Here is a 17,833-nt window from a genome sequence, read left to right as displayed (position 1 = left end):
AATGAAATAAAAATATAGAAAACCCTGAAATGAGTAGGCGTGTCCTACATTTTGACTGGTACTGTATATATAAACATACATACTGTTACTGTAATTTAGCGATGCCAATGTGTTTTCATTAATTTAAAACTCTTAATCTATTTTATGAGAATTTGTAAGATTCTTGTTTGCATAAAATAGACGGAGACCAGTCTTTTCAATAATAAGGTAACAGAATTTATTCTCGGAGCACGCTCCCACTTCACCACGAGCAACAGTTTATATACAAATCATGACGTCATTTCATTGTTTTAACAGAATCCCCACCTCTCGACCGGGACGAAGTGAGGTGAAAAGTTCATTCGAACTTACTATAACACACTCCCAGGTAACTTTTGACCCTTCAACATTATCGATCACCACTGAGCTGACAGTTCTAATTAACAGAAAACGTAGGAATGCACTCACTGTCTTATCTAAAAATCCCAGAGCTCAGTTCCGTAGGTTCAACCATAGGTTAACGACCTTATCTGTTTACACAGTCCACAACCCATTTGTTTCTTCCTAGTTGGAATGGTGTTCATTAACTTTAATTACTCCTTGTCTGTGTCACACAATCCCATCGTATGAACTCATATTGTTAATCAGATATAATAAAACAGAGTATAAGTTTACTTAGTTATTATTTATTATTATTATTAGTTACAGTTCCATTTAAAATGATTTGTTCAGTCATTTAATCATAACTTTCCCAACACATACATACATACATACATACATACATACATACATACATACATACATACATACATACATACATACATACATACAAATACATATACACACATATATATGCACACACACATATACATATCCTTTTAAAATATATTTTTCTTTATTATTTCTCACAAACCCTACTGCCTGTCCCCTAATTCGAGTAAATGAATAAACAACAACACTTAGGCTTCTACTTCCAGCTTATACATACTATATACATTTCACAGACACAATCTATTTTACAATAGTTGCGTTTTTGTTTTTGTTTTTTTGTCCTGGCATTCCTCTATTTCTGATGTCCATCCATCCAGTTCCATCCACATATTTTTTAACTGTGCTATTTCACAAAAGTTCTGAACCTATATACATTTTACAGACACAGTATATTTTACATTTGTTATCTTGTTATTAGTCCCACCCACAAAACATAGTATTCATTTAGTCCTACCATTCAAATCATTTTTTCATTTATTGAAGTAACCCCCACAATACTCAAAAGCTTTAGAAGTTTGTTGGAATTATGGGGTATTGTGTGTGTAGATGAGAATCGTAAAAAAATATATATATTTTAGAATAAGGCTGTAACGTAACAAAATTTGGAAAACGTCAAGGGGTCTGAATACGCTCCTAATGCACTATATGTATTTCAATAGTCATGTAGTAATGTAACAGTACAAAACCAACTTTTATTTGAAGCCTTTATTGGAGCTTTTGTACATGATATTTGCAGAAAGAGTACAGTTTGTGATAACTCACTTCCAAGCATCAAATTCTGATAAGTTATACTGGTATTACAGGAACTAATATCTCTTAATAAATAATAGATCACTCTAATAGAAAGCTAACAAATCACTATACAACGACAACAGCTGCAATGACAACACATTTTTTTGCATCATGACAGTGTCAACACTGGAAAGTGGAATGAAAATGACCATAACTTCTACAGGGAGAGGAAATAACAAATCAAGTCAACATAGTGACATAATGTTAATGAACAGAGACAGACAACTAACCTAATAGAGGAAGAACCCTCCAATGGTTGATCACTGTCCACCTACTATACTGTTTACTACAACTAAAATGACCACGAGTACAGAGTGGCTTCACATTGGCATGTCCAAAGTCAGGTTAATCACCGTCAAAACATTGATACAGCACGGCATATATTCTACTAACTACTGATTGCATGAGACGGAAGATGTTTCTTATTTTAAAATGGTGGTTGAAGTTTCCAAATTCTAAAATTGTTTTTCAAAATACGGAACGTAAAATCAGTCTTTTTGCTCAGTGTTCCGGAAATGTTTACAAGCAATGAGACAAAAGATGACACTAAAATGACACTAAAAACAGACAGTCTTAGAAACACAGGAATCTTGCAAATATTTTTGAGGGGGGAATGTTATACATAGATCCCATCCCACTATCCTCACATTTGGTGCCTTTCTACTCCTATCTGAAATATGATGAGCACTCTACACCAAACACCAGCCTAAATAATTCCTCAATTTTCCAACTACACTACTCTAATCTACTCTATGACTGGCTTCCCTTTTAAGGAAGTGCAACTACAGCATCCTGAGATGGCAGTTTACATCTACTGCTCATAGTATCACCAGTTATCCAGCGTACACAATCTCTACTCTTCCATCCAATCATTAAGGGTGTGTGTACAGTAGTTAAAACATTTTGGTTCTTGGTGCTCTGGTTTTGAGGGATCTTATGTAATTCTATTGAAACATGATATCTGAATACATGACTTGGATATGCTAGAAATAGATGCTGCCATTTGTTTTCTTCAGTCTTATGTGTAGAGTAGAAGGGCTTGTTATGTCTTGGGTCCTGACTATTCATGTATGCCAGTTGGGAGAGTTTGGAAGTTAGGAGAGGGACAACTGCAGCCAGGGAGCTGTTCAGCTCAAACATCTTGTTGCTTATCCATGTCTTTGAGGGCTTGAAGAAGGCGTGTAGGGGTGAAGATATTGGTTGATCCTGCAGCAGAGAGAGAGAGAGAACTACACATATTTTCTCAGTTTGAACTAGGCTCGTCTGTTAATTATAGTACAGTACAGTTCCAAATTGGAATGACATTGAGAGAAATACACAGACAGCAGAAATCACATATAAATGCATGGGTTCAGCTTTTATATGCTTCTCTAAAACATTTTCAGCCAAACGACAAAAAAATACAGGGGCAAAGAAGCTTACATTTAAAAAAACGTTGCAAAAAATATTACATTGCTAAATACAATACCGACATATTGCCTTGTTGATTGTTAATACACAAACGGGAGCTATTGACAACTGTCTGCATACAGCACACCACAAGGACAAATCTCCAAAGGACAGATACAGAGAGCATAGACAAGATAAACTGAATAGACGACAGCACCACTAACCAAGAACACACATACAGACAAAGAATAGAGGTGAGAACAAACAATCAATAAAGGTATAGATCACAAACAGTAGAATCAGAATGTGCATTCCTATGGGCCCTAGTCAAAAGTAGTGCAATGTAACGGAAACAGGGTGCCATTTGGGATGCACAACAGGGGCCAGTCTTTGGCACGGTTTCCCGAAAGCATCTTAAGGCTAAATTCATCGTAAGAACCTTTGTAGGGGCACCGTTAAATCTCCAAGCGTTAGTAAAGTTGCACTTGAAAACTCTCGTTATTTTCCGACTGCCTCAAAACAGCTAAGTGCGTCGTTTGATGCTTTTTTTGCCCTTCCGTGTCACTTTATACACAGACGATCTCCACTAAACATAGAATCAAGATCTATGACCCCCATAACTTCGGATCGAAGTTGACAACAAATACAAAGTCGGCAATGTCTGTGTAGGATAACAGAAAACCGAGATGACTGCTTCAAAAAATAAATACAGTAGGCTACAAAGGCCTCTGCATATACAGTATTTCAATCATATTGAAATTAATTTAAATGTTTAGTCAATTGAGTTCTATTTTGCTAATTGTAGGCTAAACTGTCTGAAATTTTTTTGCTTTAATATATTTCATGATGTGTAACAATATGTGCGCGTTGATGTGCCAGATTTGTGATTTAATGCATTATTAGGCTCCAAGGTAAGCATTAGAATAAGCCGCCTCAATATTTGCAGCCATAAGGTGATAATATCTCTCTAGGACCTGATCCGTTGGCAGTATTGTGGAATAATTATAATGTTAAGGTAAGATTTCAATGGAGAAAGCTGATCCGAGTGCAGCTGGGCCTTTCTTTCGAACCTATCAGTATTGACACATGCTCCAACGACACACTTAGCCAACGTTCTTTCTGCGTAGTGTTTTGGGAAATGCATGTTACGTCTTCGGGTGTTGTAAGAACGATGCATCTTTAAAACACTTGAAAGCCTAAGTTCCATTGCTATCGGGAACCCGGGCCCAGGGCCAGAGGAGGGGAAGTGGGGTGAGGCTGAAGGAGATCAGAAAAGGTGGCTTCACATCACAACAACTATCTTTACTTCTCAGTGTGTGTTCTCATTCTGCAGGGGCAGGCTCTGGTTCCTCAGGGGCGGCGTTGGGGTCCAGGAAGTCCGGGTGCTGCAGCTCCTTTAGGTATTTGGTGGGAGTGAGTGTGTGGGTGGAACCTAAGGAGGGACAAAGGCTTTCACATTGCACCCTAATCTAATTCTCTGGTTTTGTGTAAAATCTCCATTGTCTTCTGACTGATAACATTATTCTAACATGACTGCGTTGCCATGAACTGTAAGTGGAGATGGAGTTGTCGCACTTGATCTGATGCAAAATGGTAAGGTCCCCTGAAAAAGAGAAATATTAGTGGCAAAAAAATGAATGTAAAAGCAGTTAACATGTGTGAAAGGACATTCTCCAGATGAATTAAACTTGGTTTTCCTGTCCGAAATGGCACCCTAAAATAACACACTATATAGGGAATAGGCTGCCATTTAGGATGCAGATAAGTCATTTAACTTGACCTAGACTTGGCATTTGATAGATAACTCATCTGCAGATCAATGTAATTCAGTACCTTCGTAGAGTAACTGTGTCCTGTCCCTGCCACTGTTGGTATCCCTTCCCTGCTGTCACAACACACACATCCTCTATCTGATGCATTCTCAGAAACACCATCTGATCTGAGCCCATTAACACACTAAGCCGATTCCACCCAGTAGCAGCAGCAACAGCTGAGTCAGACACAGCGGAAAAGCAATATAGGATATCAACTGTATATTCTAATGATTTCCACAGTTCCTAAGTAGAGATAGGAGGATTCAAGATATGTAGATCAAGTCAAAGGGCGCTATCATACAAATTCTATGATATGTTACGGGTACCAATTTGTTGTAGCTAATGTTAGCTAGGTGGCTAACGTTAGCTAGGCTTCCTCCCTCGCCATCCCTTTGGTAAATCAGACCATAACCACCTCCTGTTAACAAGCAAAAACTCAAACAGGAGGTACCAGTGACTCGCTCAATTCCAAAGTGGTACGATGAAAAAAATGCTAAGTTTCGATAGCACAGACTTGAATATATTCCGGGACTCCTCTGGTAACATGTAGGAGTTTACCACATCAGTCATTAATAAGTGCATCAGTGACGTCATGGGAGCCCATGAGCTCATGTTGAGCAACATTTCTATAGGCTATGAAATTGCGAGAGATATTTAAGTGCAAATTGTCTCCCACTGCCCCTGTTCGAGACAGGTGCATGAACGGTCCATTCTAAATCAAAACAAATTTCACACAAATATTATTTAGAATATGTAAAGATTAAATAAAGAATAGTCTGATGGGTGACAATGTTGGCCTATCACTTGTGAATTATATAATATCACATGTGAATGATGCCAAGCATAAGAAACTGCCTTCTTTTAGTGCTACTTTTTCGAATCATAGTCACACCTCATGTAGCCGAGCCCATAGGCCTATATGTTTTGATGAGGTTTGTACCACAACTAAAGTGGCCAAATAACTTCTTAAAATGAAGCACATTGATATGCTTTACAAGGGGTTTAGAGCCTAACTGGTATACATAAGCAGCGTGTGAGTTTCAAGTTTGGGGAAGATCATTTTCACCATAAAAATGCAACTTTATCATAAAAACATTACATACATAATCGCATTGATAATGGTGTTTTTCCACTAATGGAACATCCTCACTGCTATATGCGCATTGCTGAATTTATAATGTGAGAAATACCTAATAGTTATTCAACATTTTAAGCTAAATGTTCTGATCAGTTGTGTCAGTTACATTTTATTTACAAAAAAATGTTTTGATGCTAGTGATTGTATTCATTTGGAACCTTACTGCACCCCACAACTGTTCCAGACTAGGGGGGATAGTATTGACATAGGCTAGTGCTTTTGCTGTTCGTGAGGCCTATTCATCTTGTTGGCTGACAAAAACTAAATATGGACAGTTCTTCCAATATCTTCACTATGACCTCGGAATTGGATAAAAACATGCGCAGTTGCGTCCCCGATGTGTCTGTGATGGAGAGCCATGTGAGTGAGAGGTGATTCGGAGCGCTCAGCACTCAGGGAGAAGGCCACAATGGCCAATGGCCGCAAAAGGCATGGATTGTTTTAGGGTGCTTTACGGCCACACAAATCACATTTTATTGGTCACATACACATGGTTAGCAGATGTTAATTCAAGTGTAGCGAAATGCTTGTGCTTCTAGTTCCGACCGTGCAGTAATATCTAACAAGTAATCTAACAATTTCACAACAACTACCTTATACACACAAGTGTAAAGGAATTAATAAAAATATGTACATATAAATATATGGATGAGCGATGGCTGTGCGGCATAGGCAGGATGCAGTAGATGGAATAAAGGTATATACATATGAGATGAGTAATGTAGGGTATGTAAACATTATACAGTATAAAGTGGCATTGTTTAACCTCTTCAACCTATGGGGGCGCTATGTCATTATTGGATAAAAAAACGTGCCTGTTTTAAGCTCAATATTTTGTCACGAAAAGATGCTCGACTATGCATATAATTGGCAGCTTTGGAAAGAAAACACTGACGTTTTCAAAACTGCAAAGATATTATCTGTGAGTGCCACGGAACTCAAGAGGAGAGGAAACTCAAACAGGAAATGAGCAGAATTTTTTAAGCTCTGTTTTTCTATCGTCTCCTTATATGACTGTGAATGTCCCGTGAACGAGCTTATGCTCTCTGCCGTTCGTCCAAGATGTCTGCAGCATTGTGACGTATTTGTAGGCATATCATTGGAAGATTGACCATAAGAGACTACATTTTTTTATTTTTTATTTCACCTTTATTTAACCAGGTAGGCAAGTTGAGGACAAGTTCTCATTTACAATTGCGACCTGGCGACCTGATTTACCAAGGGTCCGCCCGGTGGCCCGTGTCGAAATTATTGCGTAATTTCTAGGTCCATTTGCGTTCCATTTCTTCAGAAGAGAAAGTCAACTGCCACAATGGATTTATCGTCGATAGATATGTGAAAAACACCTTGAGGATTGATTCTAAACATCGGTTTGCCATGTTTCTGTCGATATTATGGAGTTAATTTGGAAAAAAGTTTGCGTTTTAATGACTTAATTTTCGTTTTTTTCTTACCCAAACGTGATGGAGAAAACGGAGCGATTTGTCCACACAAATAATATCTTTGTAAAAACTGAACATTAGCAATCTAACTGAGAGTCTCCTCATTGAAAACATCTGAAGTTCTTCAAAGGTAAATGATTTTATTTGAATGTTTTTCTGGTTTTTGTGAAAATGTTGCTTGCTGAATGTCAGGCATGTCAAGCATAATACTATGCTAGGCTATCAATAGTGTTACACAAATGCTTGTTTTGCAATGGTTGAGAAGCATATTTTTGAAAATCTGAGATGACAGTGTTGTTAACAAAAGGCTAAGCTTGAGAGCAAATAGATTTATTTCATTTAATTTGCGATTTTCATGAATGTTAACGTTGCGTTATGCTAATGAGCTTGCGGATAGATTTACACAATCCTGGATACAGGTTTCTTTCGTAGCTAAACGTGACACAGAAAACGGAGCGATTTGTCCTAAACAAATAATCTTTTTGTAAAAACTGAACATTTGCTATCTAACTGAGAGTCTCATTGAAAACATCTGAAGTTCTTCAAAGGTAAATGATTTTATTTGAATGTTTTTCTGGTTTTTGTGAAAATGTTGCCTGCTGAATGCTAATGCTAAATGCTACGCTAAATGCTACGCTAGCTATCAATAGTGTTACACAAATGCTTGTTTTGCAATGGTTGAGAAGCATATTTTGAAAATCTGAGATGACAGTGTTGTTAACAAAAATCTGAGCTTATTGATTTCATTTAATTTGCGATTTTCATGAATAGTTAACGTTGCGTTATGGTAATGAGCTTGAGGCTGTATTCACGATCCCGGATCCGGGATGGCTCGTCGCAACAGGTTAAAGTGACTAGTGATACGTTTATTACATTACATTTTTTATTATTAAAGTGGCTAGAGATTTGAGTCAGTATGTTGGCAGCAGCCACTCAATGTTAGTGATGGCTGTTTAACAGTCTGATGGCCTTGAGATAGAAGCTGTTTTTCAGTCTCTCGGTCCCAGCTTCGATGCACGCAGTCATGGGTGAACAGGGAGTACAGGAGAGGGCTGAGAACGCACCCTTGTGGGGCCCCAGTGTTGAGGATTAGCGGGGTGGAGATGTTGTTTCCTACACTTACCACTTGGGGGTGGCCCGTCAGGAAGTCCAGGACCCAGTTGCACAGGGCGGGGTCGAGACCCAGGGTCTCGAGCTTAATGACGAGTTTGGAGGGTACTATGGTGTTACATGCTGAGCTGCAATTGATGAACAGCATTCTTACATAGCTATTCCTCTTGTCCAGATGGGTTAGGGCAGTGTGCAGTGTGATTGCGTCATCTGTGGACCTATTGGGGCGGTAAGTGAGTGCTATGGGGAGATAGTCGTTTAGCTCAGTTACCTTGGGAACAGGAACAATGGTGAACCTCTTGAAGCATGTGGGAACAGCAGACTGGGATAGGGATTGATTGAATATGTCTGTAAACACACCAGCCAGCTGGTCTACGCATGCTCTGAGGACGCGGCTAGGGATGACATCTGGGCCGGCAGCGTGGTGAGGGTAAACATGTTTAAATGTTTTACTCACGTTTTGAGCTTATGCCATGACCGTTATTGGTAGATGGTGGCATTCTGTCATTGCACCACACTATCACAAGGGGGAGTTAGAACGCTGATATCGGTAGTCTAAATTGTAGCACAAATGGACTTTAATGGGGGTGTTTTCAGTCAGAGTCTCCTACATCAGGCAACAACAAAAAACTGTCGGTGGTGCTGGAGTTAAGAGAGAACTTGGGTACAAAATGTGGGAATTACACTTTTACATGTGGACTGATGATTTTCGAAAAAAAGACACAGTGGGCTTTTTGTTTCTCTCCCTCTAAAAACAGAAATAAATAATTTTAAATAACAAACTGGCTTTACTTACAAATTAGTAAGAATGCCTCACCCCATGTTCAAGAATGGCCTTTTCCCCTTTATTCAGATTACAACTGCTCACTTCAGGTTATTTGAAAACAAAATCATCTCAAAAATATCGTTATTTTTTAAACAAGCCACAGAAAGTTAGTTGCAATTTCAGTTTAATCCACCAGAAAAGACAGAACAAATAATACAACAAATATTGTGGTTAAACTCAAATATACTAATTAATAAAAATAAATAATAAAAAAAATTAGAACCATTACCATGTGGAAAAGGGAAAAAGTATGGAACATGTCTTGGTTAAAGAAAATTGTGATAGATAAAAAAAATATATACCAGTTTCATTTAACGGATGTAGACTGCAAAATAGTTGGGAAGAAATTTTCGATATACCGATTCCATGGCACATGGTTTATGAATTGACACACAATTTTCAGTTTATTATAACCTACTGCAGGCCTGAAACCTTTGGGTTTAACCTTCTGAATTAATGATTATATTGAAGATAGAAGCCGCTCTCTTAATCAGTTCCAAGAGCCGATCTGTTATCCAACAATTATTATTACTTCTACTGAATGACAGAGCATGGGGACTGGTCTTGATAAATCAATCAGATTTTTATTTGGAAATGTTAGGATTATTTTGTACAGCACCATATTTTCCTTACTGAAACCATTAATTAAATCGCTTTAGCTAGCTGTGATTGTAAAATGAAATCAGCTGATGCATTGGTCCAGAGGCAGGTAGTATGGATGGAGATTCATGTCATTGGTGGGGAGTCAGGTGGCATTTGCGGCATTTACTCAAATAAAGAAGGGGGCGAGGAACGAGATGAAGTCACAATCCATTCCAGGCACACCTGCGAGCTCTGGAACTCCACCTCTTGTTTGTGGACTCTGCAAACAATGTGTCCTTGATGAAAATACCTGTCTATTTGTGGAAAAATCACCCTGATTAACTCTTTAGTCATATCACAGTTTAACTATTTGCTTATGGGCACCCGTGCTTGAGGCGTCACTACAGACACCCTGGTTCGATTCCAGGCACAACTAGCCGTGATTGGGAGTCCCATAGGGCGGCGCACAATTGGCCCAGCAATGTCTGGGTTTGGCCGGTGTACGCCGTCATTGTAAATAAGAATTTGTTCTTAATTAACTGACTTGCCTAGTTAAATAAAGGTTAAATTATGGTTTTGACTACACCTAGCGACCTGTTTAAATTATATGAGCAAAAAATATTCAATTTTATTTGGAATGGCAAGCCAGACAAAATTAAAAGGGCCTATTTATATAATGAATATGAATTCGGAGGGCAGAAATGAGAAGTGACTTTATCAATTGGAACCTTTATGAGGAAGGGGGGAAAAGTAAGGAACTTGTAGACCAAAATGGGATAATAAAGCATTTAAAGGCCGACATTGGTTGATTTTAATACTTCTTACAGCCAAAATTCTAACTCCACCCATAACTTTTGGGCTTTTAAACATTCCCAGAAGAAATGGATTATTATAACCTTCTGCAGATCTAAAACCTATGAGTGCAAACAATGTTTCCATGATGGGTTGTTTGCAGGACAATAGACTCTTCAACCTTTACAAGAGGATAGTTCGGGCTAGGTGTGAAAAAAAATCTCCCCAACTTGCAATGTATTAAGTACTCTAAAGTTTTACATTTCTAACTACAAACATGCAACGCATAATGTTGGGTAAAGCATATACTGTACAGAATATCTTCATCAACATCTTTATGCTTTTGTTAATAAAATAGTGATAAAAATACTCTCTCAAAATGCAGATGTTTGTCAAGTATCAGCAGGACAATAGACTCTTGCCAAGTTTAGGGACTTTAAATATACTAATGGATCCATAACGAATTACTATGGGAATAAATATCACTGAATGACAGCATGCTTCATTTACCACAGTGTGAAAGAGTGATAGCCCCTCTACATAAGGACAACTCAGAGTCTGCTATTCTGTTCTTCTGAAATAGACTACATTTTATTCATATCATACTTCTTTTGACCTGTCTAAAATAAATAATGGATTTATTGTGAAGGTGTAGGCTTAATTACATGGATTTGTTAGACTTTTAAAAATGTAATGTTCCAAAGGTCTGCATCAGTGGCTTGTAGGCTATGTCTGGAAACCAGGAGATAATAAATGTGTTTATGTTAATAAACGGTCAATTACCGTGAGATCGACAGTTATTTGCTTGACAATCACCGTCTGACGAAAGTTTGTGACCGCCATGCCCTACATGAGACCCCCAGCTGTTCCGGATGACTGTGATCCCACTCTCCGTAGCAGATGTGAGTAAGGTTAACAGGTCGCAAAGGCCGCATGGCCAGACGGAATACCAGGACACGTACTCAGAGCACACACTAACCAGCTGGCAAGTGTCTTCATTGACATTTTCAACCCATCCATGACCAGGTCTGTAATACCAACTTAAGCTGCCTAAATGACTAGCGCCCCGTAGCACTCACATCTATAGCCATGAAATTATTTGAAAGGCTGGTCATGGCTCACATCAACACCACCATTCCAGACACCCAATTCGCATACCGCCCCAAAAGATCCACAGATTATGCAATCTCTATTGCACTCCACACTGCCCTCACCCACCTGGACAAAAGGAATACCTAAGTGAGAATGCTGCTCATTGACTACAGCTCAAGATCAACATCAAGCTCATCACCAAGCTCAGGACACTGGGACAGGACATCTTCCTCTGTAACTGGATCCTGGACTTCCTGATGGGCTGCCCCCAGGTGTTGAGGGTAGGCAACAACACATACGCCACACTGACCATCAACAAGGGGGCCCCTCAGGGGTGTGTGCTGAGTCCTCTCATGTACTCACTGTTCACCCACAACTGTGTGGCTGCGCACGATTCCAACACCATCATCAAGTTTGCTGTGACACGACGTGCTCTCCTCAATGTCAGAGACAAAGGAGCTGATCGCGGACTACAGGAAATGGAGGGGCGAGCACGCCCCCATCTATATCGATGGGTCTGTAATGAAGCGGGTCGAGAGTTTCAAGTTCTTCGGTTTCAAGACTACGGTTTGCAACTGCACATGGGGACAAAGATTATACTTTCTGGAGAAATGTCCTCTGGTCTGCTGAAACACAAATAGAACTTTATGGCCATAACGACCATTGTTATGTTTGGAGGGAAAAGGGGGAGGCTTGCAAGCATAAGAACATTATGTGGATATATTGAAGCAACATCTCAAGACATCAGTTAAAGTTTGGTTGCAAATGGGTCTTCCAAATGGACAATGACCACAAGCATACTTCCAAAGTTGTGGCAAAATGGCTTAAGGACAACAAAGTCAAGGTATTGGAGTGGCCATCACAAAGCCCTGACCTCGATCCCATAGAAAATTTGTTAGCAGAACTGAAAAAGTGTGTGCGAGCAAGGAGGTCTTCAAACCTGACTCAGTTACACCAGCTCTGTCAGGAGGAATGGGCCAAAATTCACCAACTTACTGTGGGAAGCTTGTGGAAGGCTACCCGAAACGGTTGACCCAAGTTAAACAATTTAAAGGCAATGCTGCCAAATACTAATTGAGTATATGTAAACTTCTGACCCACTGGGAATGTGATGAAAGAAATAAAAGCTGGAATAAAATCACTCTCTACTATTATTCTGCCATTTCACATTCTTAAGATAAAGTGATGATCCTAAGACAGGGACATTTTACTAGGATTCAATGTCAGGAATTGTGAAAAACTGAGTTTAAATGTATTTGGCTAAGGTGTATGTAAACTTCCGACTTCAAATGTACATAGCTACCTAAATAGCCTCGTACCTCTGCACATTGACTTGATACAGTATTCCCTGTATATAGCCATGTTAATTTTACTCGTTATTGTTATTCGTTATTTACTGTTGTTTACAAAGCATGTGACAAATACAGTTGGATATTTTAATTGATGACCAGGAATACATCCAACTAGTGCAACCAGCCCATGGATATTGCCTAGGCCTATGTATTTATTCACAGTTTATATTCCCATGTTAGATAAAGAAAAACAGGACTCAAAACAGTAAAACATGTAACCCTACATATGCTGCCAACTCACCAATGATTGCTTCCCATTTTCCATTGGCTTGTGTGACCTCGTAGACGCAGCGCATCTCGCTGAAGGTCATGCCTCCGATGATGAAGATGATGACTCGGGGACCTGTCTTCATCTCTGTGGGGCCCTTGTTCTTATGCCAGTTACCGTACCGGGCACTGAAATGAGAGGGGAAGATATTCAAGTAACTTTATTTGGATAGTCCATTTATGATGAGACATACTGTTGAGATGCTACTGAAAGGCTAAAGAAAAGCTGATGAGATGTTGATAATAGTCTACTGACAGTTTGGTGAACATCTGTGGATGGACCAAAGTTCCTCTGTCCAGTGTCTGTGTTCTTTTGCTCATCTTAATCTTTTCTTTTTATTGGCCAGTCTGAGATGTGGCTTTTTCTTTGCAACTCTGCCGAGAAGGCCAGCATCCTGGAGTCGCCTCTTCACTGTTGACGTTGAGACTGGTGTTTTGCGTGTACTATTTAATGAAGCTGCCGGTTGAGGACTTCTGAGGCGTCCGTTTTTCAAACTAGACACTCTAATGTACTTGTCCTCTTGCTCAGTTGTGCAGCGGGGCCTCCCACTCCTCTTTCTATTCTGGTTAGAGACAGTTTGCGCTGTTCTTTGAAGGGAGTAGTACACTGCGTTGCACGAGATCTTCAGTTTCTTGGCAATTTCTCGCAAGGAATAGGCTTCATTTCTCAGAACAAGAATAGACTGACGAGTTTCAGAAGAAAGTTCTTTGTTTCTGGCCATTTTGAGCCTGTAATCGAACCCACAAATGCTGCTGCTCCAGACACTCAACTAGTTTAAAGAAGGCTAGTTTTATTGCTTCTTTAATAAGCACAAAGGTTTTCAGCTGTGCTAACATAATTGCAAAAGGCTTTTATAATGTTCAATTAGGAGTGATGGTTACTGATAATGGGCCTATGTAGATATTCTATAAAACATCAGCCGTTTCCAGCTACAATAGTCATTTACAACATTAACAATGTCTACACTGTATTTCTGATCAATGTTATGTTATTTTAATGGAAGAATTATGCTTTTCTTTCAAAAACAAGGACATTTCTAAGTGACCCCAAACTTTTGAACAGTAAGTATATTTATATACTTTATATTTATATATACTATATAAAATGTGATCTTTCAGTTGCAAAAAAATCTAAAATCTTGTTTTGGTTTTGTCATTTTGGGGTATTGTGTGTAGATTGACGAGGACACTTTGTTTTTAATCCATTTTAGAATAAGGCTGTAACCTAAATGTCAAGGGGTCTGAATACTTTCCCCAATACCCTGTAGGTTGAAGAGCCATATCTATTTATGGTCCAATAACATTTTTTAAATCATCCATCTACCTTGAGGATCTGTTATGACAATTTGCACATTCGGATAAAAATGACTGTTAATTCATATCATCACCCCATTTGAATTTCTTTGCCCATGGGAGAAATATATTTACCCCCCCCCCTAAGTAGTGGCGTGGATCAGAAAACCAGTCAGTATCTGGTGTGACTACCCTTTTCCTCATGCAGCACAACCATTCACGTGGTATGCAGTTGTGAGCTCAGTTAGACGTACTGTCAAATTATCTAAAGCAATGTTCGAGGTGGCTTATGGGTAGAGAAATTAACATTAAATGATCTGGCAACAGCTCTGGTGGACATTCATGCAGTTAGCATGCCAATTGCGTGCTCCCTCAACTTGACTCCCTGAAAAAACTGAACATTTTAGAGTGGTCGTTTATTGTTCCCAAGACAAGGTGCACCTGTGTAATCATCATGCTGTTTAATCAGCTTCTTGATATGCCAGACCTGTCAGATGGATGGATTATCTTGGCAAATGAGAAATGCTCACTAACAAGCATTTAAAAAACATTTGTACACAAAGTTTGAGAGAAATACATTTTTTTGTGAGTATGGAACATTTCTGGGATCTTCTATTTCAGCTCATGAAACAAGGGACCAACACTTTAGACATGTTGCGTTTATATTTAGGTTCAGCATAAAAACTATCAAATCAAAGTGTTGGGAAATATTGAGGGCTGTTCCACTAAGACCTAAAACGAAAAATGTCATTAAGTAATTGGAATCTCAGAAGGTACAGAGCACAGAGGTGATGTACAATTAATAGGGTTTATCTGTATACCTTGATGGAGCGCTGCTGTGGGTGGATGCAGTGCGTTGGGAGATGTAGGGGTACTGCTTTGGATCCAGTTTGTCCTCAATGGCATCCTGTAGAGAGACATAATTAGGTCAGTGGACTAACCATACCCCGGCTCAACCCAAACCCTAACCCTAGCTTTATGTCCATACCCTGGCTCAACCCTAAAAGTGAGAGACCATTTCTTCCATGCCAGTCTTAACCCACACTAAATTAATGTATGTTAGACCCTACTAACAAATTGATCATGTATATAACAGTCTACAACTTATAGAATCATTTGTATGTTTAAGATTATGACTAAAGTATTCTACCCTGAAACCATTTAATTGTATGAAATGTGTTAGAGTCACAATTCAATCATGTGTGTGACTAGGCCAATGTGTTGCTATTTCGCAATATGAGCTGGGTATAGTTGAGACATTCAAGGCCAACTGAACTGTCGACTTGTGATAACTCTGAAACCAGTGTGTGTGTGTGTGTGTGTGTGTGTGTGTGTGTGTGTGTGTGTGTGTGTGTGTGTGTGTGTGTGTGTGTGTGTGTGTGTGTGTGTGTGTGTGTGTGTGTGTGTGTGTGTGTGTGCGTGTGATAAAAAGATTGTTCTCTTTTTGAAGTCAGACCGCTCTCTGAATAAAGTATTGATCTATTGCAGACTGGGACTTTGTCTAATTCTTCATTAACCAGGGCCTTACAACCTCTGGGAATTGGTCAAAGCTATAGTGATAGTTGAGAAAAACCATTGGGATACAAATTCTCGTGACAACAACAGCAGGCTGGACTTGCCTCCATGATGTCCTTGATGAGAGGGGTCCATCGGGAGAGCTGGTAGGTCTGCTCACTCACTCGCTCCTTCCGGTCAGTCTTTTTCACTTTGCGGGTCGGGTTCCCCTAGGAAGTTCAGTAGATGATTGACTCACTGAAACACTATTCAGTTGGACCCAGATAGCATATAAACACTGCAGATATCATATTTATGCCATTATCCCAAAAATGGATCCCCAATCCACATCAAAATGATTTACTAGTGTGTGAGAGAGTTGTGAGATAGTTCCACAATGGTTCATGGGTCATATTCATTGGGGCACACTGTAGAAAAACATAACAAAACATTTTACAACGGAAAACGAAAACAAGAGTTGCTTGTTGGACAAGTTAGCTAGTAGTTCCTCCCTGTTTCAGTCCATTTTCTTCTGTTCAGTGCCTAATGAATATATGTCCTGGTGTTACTAAAGTATGGTACTATAGGATCTCACCTCTAAGATTATGGGCATGCCCATATGGGCCATGTTGGCGATGATGTCACTGTCCTCAGGAGGGATGTTAGCATGCTGGAGGAGCTTACAGAGGTTCTCCTCCGAAACACCTGACACACACGCATGCACAAACACAGACATGGACACATGCACATGCCCAGAAAAACACACACATGCGTGAAAACATGCACAGACATGCAGAAACATTCACACACCCACTCAATTGTAATGGTAACAGAGAAGTGGAGTCATGTACATTGTAAAATACAGACACACAGGAAATAGATTTCTCTCTCACCGTTCTTCATGAAGATGTACAGCAGGATTATGCGGATCTTGTCGAAGACAGTGACATCTTTATCCAGCAGGATGGGTACGATGGCCCTCATGGGGTCCTTGATCTTCTCCCCCTCTGCATCTGTACCCATCGCTAGATCCTGGGGTAGGGCAAGACAATTGGAGGGGCACGAGGTGGATTAGAGGATGAGAGATCTAACAGATATACAAAACATTAGGAACACCTGCTCTTTCCATGACATAGACTGACCAGGTGAATCCAGGTGAAAGCTATGATCCCTTATTGATGTCACTTGTTGAATCCACTTCCAATCAGTGTAGATGAAGGGAAGGAGACAGGTTAAAGAAGGATTGTTAAGCCTTGAGACATTTGAGTAATGGATTGTGCATGTATGCCATTCAGAGGGTGAATGGGAAAACAAAATATTTAAGTCCCTTTGAACATGGTATGCTAGTAGATGCCAGGCGCACCGGTTTGAGTGTGTCAAGAAGTGCAACGCTGCTGGGTTTCACACTCAACAGTTTCCCATGTGTATCAAGAATGGTCCACCCACCACCTGCACGCTGACACTACAGTCAAATGGATATAAAGAACTCACTAAAGACTAAAGGAAATGGAAGTCATGACTCATGATATGTCGTGAAGGAATTATTTTGTTTCTTGTTAAGTTCCCTCTTCTTGTCCCTATTAAGTATGCTGCACGACTATGGACTTCAACGGGATATTCATTATTGGCAGAGGTAGCCTAACGGTGACTATTACTGGTCACGTGTCATGTCATTCAAATGGGACAATATAGGCTAACTG

General features: G+C 39.6%; 1 protein-coding gene across 5 annotated transcripts in view; it reads right to left on the bottom strand.

Annotated features, from left to right (window-relative positions):
- Positions 1–1,422: 1,422 nt before the first annotated feature.
- The window catches only part of LOC118393502 (syntaxin-binding protein 1), a 56,121-nt gene continuing 39,710 nt past the window's right edge, over positions 1,423–17,833 (bottom strand). For 2 of the 5 annotated variants that reach the window (XM_035786225.1, XM_035786223.2), the window contains exons 14-19: positions 17,027–17,165; positions 16,729–16,838; positions 16,259–16,363; positions 15,461–15,546; positions 13,321–13,475; positions 4,374–4,534 (exon numbers count right to left, since the gene is read on the bottom strand). In XM_035786225.1, the coding sequence (XP_035642118.1) occupies positions 4,401–4,534; positions 13,321–13,475; positions 15,461–15,546; positions 16,259–16,363; positions 16,729–16,838; positions 17,027–17,165 (729 nt within the window). In that variant the 3' untranslated portion in view covers positions 4,374–4,400. The other 3 variants (XM_035786224.1, XM_035786226.2, XM_035786227.2) reach the window with 3 other exon arrangements.

Source organism: Oncorhynchus keta, chromosome 14, assembly GCF_023373465.1.
Source record: "Oncorhynchus keta strain PuntledgeMale-10-30-2019 chromosome 14, Oket_V2, whole genome shotgun sequence".
NCBI lineage: Eukaryota > Metazoa > Chordata > Actinopteri > Salmoniformes > Salmonidae > Oncorhynchus > Oncorhynchus keta.
The sequence above is the reverse complement of the archived record's forward strand: the minus strand, read 5'-3'. Positions and strand labels throughout refer to the sequence as shown.